General features: G+C 39.6%; 1 protein-coding gene across 1 annotated transcript in view; it reads right to left on the bottom strand.

Moving 5' to 3' along the window:
• Nucleotides 1-8,450, bottom strand: part of limd1a (LIM domains containing 1a) — a 23,424-nt gene extending 14,974 nt beyond the window's left edge. Inside the window, exons 1-2 of the mRNA XM_016544140.1 lie at nucleotides 6,748-8,450; nucleotides 1,584-1,685 (exon numbers count right to left, since the gene is read on the bottom strand). Of these exons, the coding sequence (XP_016399626.1) occupies nucleotides 1,584-1,685; nucleotides 6,748-7,837 (1,192 nt within the window). The 5' untranslated portion in view covers nucleotides 7,838-8,450. The remainder of the gene's footprint in view (nucleotides 1-1,583; nucleotides 1,686-6,747) is intronic.
• Between the last annotated feature and the right edge of the window lie 1,233 nt (nucleotides 8,451-9,683).

Below are 9,683 nucleotides of genomic sequence, written 5' to 3'. Positions count from 1 at the left end.
TGGCGAGTAAACTAAAAAATGTACTAGCCAATGGCGATTCAATTGCCAAGGTGTTCGTAGAGGGCTGCACAGGGCCCTACATTTGAAGTGAACTCCTTTTTCGTTACTCTGTTGGTAAGTATGTACAGAACTTGCAATGCATTGGCCAATCATTCGTGTCTTCATTTACGTACTGTGCTCTGACCTAAGAGATCAAACACCTGTTTCTCTCGTTCCCTCTCTGGCTCCAGCTGACAAAACACATCATACATTCCTCCATCTGCTCATCGGACCCGTCAGCCCACCTCACTCGCACGCTCCCCGCATTCCTCTCCAGCGGGCAACCGCTCTCTCCTGCGCAACTATGTGCTGTGCATTCTCACTATCTTTAGTCTCGTAATCTGTGTAAACAGGTGGAGGTACACGCGGACACGTTTACTGCGCTCATAACAAGACTCCGGACACACACAGAGAACTAAAGAGCTGTTGCGGAGAGCAACGCTGTGGGTCAGAGGCAGTCATGCAGAGGAGAAGCTCGGGAATGCTCATTTTCCTTCAAATAGCTGCCAGTCCCAGGGGCCAGAGCAGAGCTAAATAAAGTGCGAGGAAACAAGACTGGATGAATGCATGGAATGAAGGTTTATCTGAACTTCACCGCAGTGCATGAGCACCGTTTAGTTTAGCTTACTCAGAGCGATGCTGTTTCCTGTCAGCCTATATGCTCTGAACACACACATATACGCCCGAACCACAAGCTAAAAACACAAAATCATTTACAAAACACAGACAAACTGAGACGAAGCCTGACATCTAACACAGACCAGACCTACAGCTTCCTCAAGACTCAAATATGACCGTCAAACATAAATCTGTGCACATACATACTAGCAACAAACATAGACAAATAATTCCATCATAACACCTAAAACAAAGTGAGTGTATATTAGGAATAGACAATAGAGCTAATAGATTATATCTTAACTGATAAGCTTTGTGATGGTTTAAATCAACCATCAGAAGAACCAACATGTTAAAAAACTAACTTTGTTGCCAAGTATGAATAAATGTTTAGAAAAGAACACAATACATAGTAATGAACAGCATACAGTTCTTTGGAAATATTTCCACAAAAATATTCAGCAGCACAACTATTTTCAAAATGTTTCTTGAGCAGCAAATCAGCATATTAGAATGATTTCTGAAGAATCATGTGACACTGAAGACTGGAGTAATGATGCTGAAAATTCAGCTTTGATCACAGAAATAAATTACATTTTACAATATATTCACATAGAAAACAGTTCTTTTAAATAGCAATAATATTTCACAATATTACTGTTTTTACTGTATTTTTGACCAATTAAATGCAGCCTTGGTGAGCAGAAAAGACCAAATCAAAGACCTTTCAAAACATTTCTGCCTTACAAGTAAACTGCGGGCAAATCGTCTTTAATTTATCAAGCGCATTCAGTAAGTATTTCGCCTAGCCCACTGTAAATACGGTGATATAACCAAGATGAAGGCATATTATAAAGATATAACCAGAACGAGGAGCATGTGTGAGATGTAACCTAACTGAGGGTGAGTTTGAATGAGGTACTTACTGCAAGCGCTGCAGGTGAAGCAGCTGTCATGGTACAGGCTGCCCATGGCCTGACACGCCTGACTCGCTCCATACACAGCCTTGCTGCACTTCACACAACTGCCTGCAAACGAGCAAGAAAACAAACCAGGTCATGCTTTTTCAATTTCATTCTATACTCCAACTGATCAACTTAAATAAAAAAAAAAAGGAAGAACTACTTAATAAAAGAGTGTGTAAGAGAGAAGGCAATGCTAAAGAGGAGTCTGAGGTCAGCTGTGTTGTGACACTAACCTGCTAAAGTAATTAATTAACTGTAATACTGTAATTGATCTGACAAAATCTTTAAGTATACTGGATTGTAAATATGGAGCTTGTATGACTACAAATGTTTTTAACTATTTGACAGGTAAATAATTGTTTTTTACAACCAGCTTTGTTCACTTTATTTTTACTTGCGCAAAAATTTTATTCCAATAATCTTGCATTATTTATATACATATACATACTTATATATTTTATATATATATATATATATATATATAACTTTGAAAAATGTTTTTACAGTGTAGTATGTTTAATATTAAAAGTTTAACATATTGAGATGCAATGCAATGAAAATATCTTTTCTAAATGCCATATAAGACCCGAAAATATAATTTGTTTTTCTTACATGCTGCTCCCCATTAAGAGTGTAATGCTATACTTCTGATAGTTCACACACACACACACACACACATGGTAATGTGAGAGCTAATTAGTAAACACGCAGACCCTTATGACCTTCAGAGAACATTGCATTAAGATGAGCTTAAGATAACTGTACTAGCTAGAGTGAAATCACAAGACAGGCTGTTAGGAAGGTGAGCTGAGAACAAAAGGCTCTTTTTGTCCATCTCTTTTGGTTCAGGCTGGTCTACGTGGCATGCGCTAGGAGAACATTTAAGCAAGCATGAGCTGAGATAACAGCGTTAAACAGACAGAGGTCTGCTCTTAACCAGTGCTGGCCCCACACAAAAGAGCCTCTTTTTATCTGGTATTCAGCAAACATCATGCTAACAAGTTCTGCCCACTCAGCAAAGCCTGGTCCAAACGCGCCAAGCACAGTCAGACTTTCTACACAAACACGATCAGACCCACATCTGCTTTACAAAAAGGCTTTTCACTAAAACAAGCATTTGAAGTAATTCATTTAAACATCATGTTGTAGCACTTTTAATTTGAGTCTGGATCCAACACAGTTGGACAATGTCAAAAATATTTTTGTATGTAAGAATTAACTAGGGTCAGAACGATATGTCGACGACATTATGATGTTGATTTCCGACGATGCATTGAGTGTTGATGAGACTCAGAAAAATCTCGAACCCAACCATAAAAAGCGTAGAAATCTTTAACTGGGAGCCTAGGAGCTGTTTTTGCCTCCTTGTATGTCATGTTTCACACAAAAGCTCAACAAAGACTCCCAAGAGCTGATGATAATGGCTAGCATGGCAATGCCGCTTTCCAGCGCACTTGCAAGTTGTAAGCTGTTTATGTAACTTAATGTAGATTTACATTAATGTTATGCGCTAAGTTGGAGTAAGCAACATTTTTAAATAAATAAAGTGCTTTTCCGATTACATTCGGCACCAGGCACTGAAGTAAATCATACTCAGCACAGCATCGAATAGCAGAAAATAGGCTGCATTTACTCAGCATTAGAATACAGATGTAAGTCCCATATTTTGTGCTTACAGTATCGTGTATACAGCATTTTGTTTTTCACAAGTGTGAAAGCTTCATATAACAGATACTTGAAAAATTTTAGGAGTAGGAGAGGTCGTCTCTGTCAAAAAAAAAAAAAAAGTCCAAATAGGGCTTAAGAATTTACAGCAGGTACATTTTCTCAGTTCCCCCGCCATTGAGATGTAGGCCAAACAGTTCATTCTGGACCCAGCGTACGGCCATTCAAGAAGAGCAGGACATGAACTCAAGAGCTAAGGGACAGGAAGCCAAGAATCCTAGATGACAATTAAGATAAAGCCATCTAGTCGACAGGCAGATTAAGGAATGCTTCATCAAAAGAGCGCAGGGCACCAAGCATGAATGCCTGCTGTTGGCATGTCTGTGTGCACAAGGCGGGACTCCCTCCCTCCAGCTTGACTCACATCTCACCCACCGTCTCTTCCAAAACAAAACACAGCAGCAGGGAGAGTCCAGACAGGGAGGACGCCAACCATTTGGATGTCAGCAGAGGCAAAACCGCCATTAGACTTAACTAAAGTGTCTTGTAATTTATTATCGTCTCTTTGTCCTCGTTTAGCAACTAAAATGCAGACATTCCTTAACAACCCGGCAGTGTAGCAGCTGTCAGACTGAGACTATAAACACCAGCATGGCTTATTACGCCATTTACTGCCAACTCAGCATCCAGAACGCATCAACAGGACACAGGTGTATGTCGAAACATCCTTCAGTGTCTCCGCTTGAATCTTTTGAATGCAAACAGAAGTTAACTAGTTTTCTGAAATGTAATGTCCAGGTAATATAACACAAATTATAGTCTATATGTATATTACATTTCTTAAAAATGAAAAAATATAAATAAATAAAAAATAACTGTAGAAACACGTCGTCACAGTTTGTGAAAAGGGTCCACTGGCCATATTTAGGTTACACAACTCCCACTAACTGCAGAATATATAAAAATCTATTTTTTAAAAACTACTGTCCAAAAGATACTTGTGCCTGAATGATATTTGACGCTTTCCAAGACTTTGAGAGCTCTTAAAAAAAGAATACTGTGTGGGGTTGACAATGAAAGCAATGTACTTTATTCATCCACTCCTCAGAAAAATCCTTGATTTGTTCAGTTCATTCCTGGCCAAAGAAAGCATTTGTCACTCAATCTATTTTCTAGCATGAATCAGAGAGAGTGGCTGTCAAGCCAAAGTACAGTACAAAGGTCACGAGGATGTGAGTTGCACGGCAAACACTTCATGTGTTTAATACTAGCTCCTCGGCTTCATTTAGTTAAATTTAAACCAGCTATTCCCTAGTGAATACATTATACAGTCCATGTAAACAACGAATGTCCAGAGACATGCTTTAAGGAAACTACTTATGTGTCTATGGCTCAGGCACAAGAATGCTGATGTTTGTGTCTATAATGCATGTCTGTATCTCTTCTGCAATCACAGTAATGTATACTAAAGATACTTCACACTCTATGTTGGCTCTGTGCTTTTCCAGCAGAAAATTCCTTTAGCAAAGACTGAATGATTTACAAGAGCTTAATGGAAACAGCAAGTGCAGCTAGATCATCACACTTTTAATCTGAGAACTATTCTGCACCGAGATCTCAACGCACTTTACCTATATGGCAGTAAAACCAATAATCCATTCAGTTATGGGTGAACTAATTCCCTTTGCTATGTTTTTCACACTTCTACTATACAAGCATGAATATCAAGACAAGGAAACCAGTAAAACTTTGCTCAGTGCACCATCAGAGACTACACTTTCAAGAACACAGAGGAAACTGTGAAGACAAGCAAATCAGATGTCAACACTTGTCAGCTTCTTCTGTTAGCCATTAAAGCTGGCATACTGAACTAGTTTAGGAACAAGGGCTCATTAATAGGTTCCAAATGATATTTTGCTCCTTCTTATGTGACCTTTTGTCATGTGGTGACTCACACACAAAGACCACCCACGTTTTTTAGTAGTCTACATAGGCGCCATGGTGTTACAGTTTTTTATGGACCTGACTCAGGATAGATGTCATTTAATTTGATGCAGAAAGCTATGAAAAAAAAAAATCACAGTACAGTCCATTGGATGGGTTGTACTTCTGTACTTTGGTGTTGATTGTTCAGACATAAAATAAATAAATAAAATTAATTAATTAATTAGGGCTGTCATCGTTAACGCATGCGATTAAGACCAAAGTCTTTTGGTTTACTTTGCTGGATATAGCAAATGATGACAAAATAAACATTTGAAACCAGATAAATGGTCTATGCTTAATTTCATGAAGTGTGCGATTAATTACAGAAAAAGGATGCGATTAGATAAAAAATTTTAATCAATTGACAGCCCTAAAATAAATAAATAAATATATATATATATATATGAGTCATAGGACAAAAAACTCTTAAAACTGCGTGAAATTCACCCTTTTTGCATCATGGTAAAGGGATAGTTCATCCAAAAATCTAAATTATGTCATCATTTACTCACTCTCACATCATTCCAAACCTCTAAGACTTTCTTTCTTCTGCGAAACACAAAAGAAAATATTTTGAAGAATGTTGGAAACCAACCAACTTTTGATCCCATTGACTTTTCAAATGATTTCTCAAAATATTTTATTTTATGTTCCACAGAAGAAAGAAACTCATACAGTAAAGACATGTTGAATAAATGACAGAATATTCATTTATGGGTGAACCACCCTTTTAAATATGCCTTCCCTGAGCTCCAAGTTTATACCTGCACTTTATACAAATCATTTTATTCTTAGGTCAATAAACTTGTAACCAATGTAAATTGAAACTAAATTCAACACTGAACATGGAAGATAATAAAACACATTGTATGTTTGGTTTTGTGATATAGCCTGTCAGAGACAATTGGTAGGTCTTATGCGGAGACAAAAGTGAATGAATATAGATTAGTTTTGCAGGCCCACTGCCCAAAGAGTGAACGAAAATGGGGGTGACGATGCTGGTTTAGGGTAGTTTCTTACACAGCGGGCACCGTGCGACAGGGAGGAAACTTCCCTTAGTGTGAGAAGTCAGCTTGAACATGCTCCCACAGATCAGAGCCTAACTCAATAAAAAAAGAAAAGGGGTAACTGCGAAGTCTGCCTTTGGGAATTGAAATGTAATGAAATAAAAGAAATTAACAACAGATGAGAAAGAAAGCAGGCCCAGGAATAGCTTTTGAAAAGGAAAAAGCCTGGAAATGCACCGGCAACAGGGATCTACATCGCTCATTCGCACACAAATGAATATACAGCTCATTGTGGCAAGCTCCCCCTCCACACACACACACACACACACACACACACACATATATATGGAGTGAAGGTCAAGTGAAAACAGGCAGAGGGTTTTTCAATCAGCAAGCTGCTAAACACAATTGCAGATGTAAAAAAGATACATAGAAAAACACACTGGCAGTGATCACGTTGTGCTTACCAAAGTATTCAGCCTTTGGCTGGGCATCCATCTCCTTTTCCAGGCGTTCAGTTAGAACTTCTAATTTTATTTCAGCCGCAGATGGCCCCTGATCTGTCTGTACATGGAGGGTCTGGCATGGCAGTTTGAGTGCCCGAGAAGGGCTGGAAGACTCATCATGGGGCAACTCAACAGGGGCCGCCGGTGTAGAAGCGGGCACTGATGGGTTACCGGGTGCAGTGCTCTTGGGTTGGGGTGGCTCACCTTGCTTCCCTGCATGGGACAATGGAGGTTGGGTCACATGGGTAGGAGAGGGGGTGCCAGTATTATGAGCTCCCCCATTTTGATATGTCGGTCCACTGGCAGACCAAAGGGCAGAGTCTGGTTGGCAGTGCTGCCCAGGGCTAACTTGTTGAGGCTGGTGATGTGCATCCCTGTATGTTCCTGTGGGCAACTGAGAGGGAGACTTCCCTGTTTGAGGGAATCCCTGAGACACTGGAGAATAATTCTGACCCGCTCCAGGTGAGCTAGAAGAGGAGGAACTGTTCAAGAAAGGAGACGATGGCGTCTGAGACGGGTAACTGCTTCTTGACGCCCATGTGCCAGGGGGGCTGGTAGAGGGTGCCGATCGCGCTGGCACTGGTATTGGGTTAACAATATTCCCAGTCTCCTTAATGTCATAAGCCCTGTTGCTGGATCCATCATGTAAGATGACCGAATGGTGTTTTTGTCCTTCGTAAAATATGTATGGAGTCACACTGGCAGTGCCAACCATTGGTCCAGACATGATGGGTGGTTTGGCTGCTGCTTCACCAACCTGTCTATAACTATTGATGGGTGGTCTGTCTTTGGTGTAAAATGAGTTATCTGATACTTTCGAATGACTTCCATTGATCCTTGCTGCCATACTGTTTCTTGCCATCTCCTCTTGCTGCTTCTGCATGTGTATTTTAGCCATTTTTGAGGCAAAAACTTTCCTGGTTTCTTCAAAATCCGGGTTGTTACCTGCATCTCTCTTCACGCGAAATAAGCCGTCCTTCGATGCTTCATACATGTTCAAGTCCTCGATGAATTTACTCGCCTCAAGTCCCAAATCGTCGTATTTATCCATGTCTGCAACTGGAAACGCGCTCAGAAAGTAAGTTGTTAAACGTCTTCTGTCAGCGGAGGATCTCCAGCGGTAAAAACCATTGAAGACGGAAAACTGATGGGGAACAGCTGCTCAAACTCATTCACCTGTGAAAAGCCACGAATAAGATCACTTAGAACTGCAAAAGCCAAGTGAAGAGATTAAGTTTCCACACAGAAAACATCACAAGATACAGATTAAATCCACTAAAATAGCCGACCCGCAAAAACAAGTGACCAAGCGTGACGGGAAAGCTATCTCGACGAAAAAACACTCGGCATTTTCTCAACCCGTGAATAAACCTAGTAAAACTGAAGACAGCGACAAAAAAGGGGAAAAACTACTATACAACGAACTTACGGCTAACTGATAAGAAACTGACGCGAGCAGGACTTTGCTACTCTCGTAACTTTCGGAGGCAGCTCTCCGTGTAAATTGAATGAAACTCGACTGAAACTCTACAATGTAACGAACTAAACGAAGTCTACCCCACAGTGGCCGAGAGCGAGTTTAAGCTGCGGTGAACTCCTCTCTTCTCCTCACCGAGAGAGACCGAGCGACTCCCGCCTCCGCTCCTTGAATGAAGAAGCGCGAGACCCTGGCTAGAGTACGAGACCGTCACCCGCGGTGCAGTTCACGAGCGAGTTAAGAGAGAGAAAAAATGATCCGCGTGCAGTTTATTCTCACGGATCCCCATGCCAAATAATCAAGATCTGTCTTTTTGCGGTTGGCGAACGTTTTAAGCGGGTTAGAGAGCTTGTACTTGAAAGAGACGTGTAAAGACTCTGCCGTGTGGTTGTGTTGTAATTTCACATGATTAAAGTAGACGGAAGAGAATTTGCTCACCACGAGACGTGTGGAAATAATCCAGCACTTCATTTGATATATTATAGTGAATTTGACATCTAACGTTTAAATTGAGATAATAACTTGAGGAGTCAACTTTTTTTCTGTTGTGCAAAACACAGGGACAAGCAAAATTCCAGTGTTTTCATAAGAATGAGCCTGATTCATTCATTCTCTCATTCATTCAGGCTATGACAACATTACATGCAGTCGTCCCTTAAAGTATGTTTTGCATTAGCTACAAATAATAAAAGTGTCATCTGCACTAAAAATGCTGCATGGCCTTTTTTTAAAACTAACTTTACTTTTTTCCATAATTTTATGACTTTTATTCAACTGATTTTTTTTGTCAGTTGCCCTCACGTTTTCAAAGGTGTTCATCACAGTAACTATGAACATGTCCCAATGTTTCACACTTCTCTTCACTTTGAGAATTATGTTTTATCATTTTAAACCCAGCTTTTTTAGTGAGAAGTTTTGCTTGCAAATGTATTTTCTTGCTAGAAATAAAATTCCACTTGGTTAGATATTTTGTATCTGCAACAACATTCAGACATTCGTAAGTGTACTTTTTTGGGGCCACTGCAGAGCTGTTGACAATGGTTATGCACTATTAGACCAGTATTGACATACACTGTAAAAAATTATTGTGATTTTAACAGTAAACGACTGTAAAAAATGCTACAGTAAAAACCTGTTAATTGGTTATCAGTAAGTTTCCATACTATATACGGTGAATAACTGTAATTACATTTAATGTAATTTTACAGTAAAATACTGTTAAAATTACGGTTTTTGGAAGTGAGAAACGGTCATTTATAATTTACAGTGAAAACCCCTAAATTGACACTCCCAGAATTCCCTGCATGACACTTCATATTTTATGTTTTTTCGTTGAAATAACATGTTTCTTCTAAGTTTTTTATTATCAGTTGTGTACATTACACTCTAAAAAATGCTGGGTTGTTTCAACCCAACGTTG

This window comes from Sinocyclocheilus rhinocerous, unplaced genomic scaffold, assembly GCF_001515625.1.
Source record: "Sinocyclocheilus rhinocerous isolate Xijiao unplaced genomic scaffold, SAMN03320098_v1.1 scaffold369, whole genome shotgun sequence".
Taxonomy (NCBI): domain Eukaryota; kingdom Metazoa; phylum Chordata; class Actinopteri; order Cypriniformes; family Cyprinidae; genus Sinocyclocheilus; species Sinocyclocheilus rhinocerous.
Note: the sequence above shows the minus strand (reverse complement) of the source record. Positions and strands in the feature narration are given on the sequence as shown.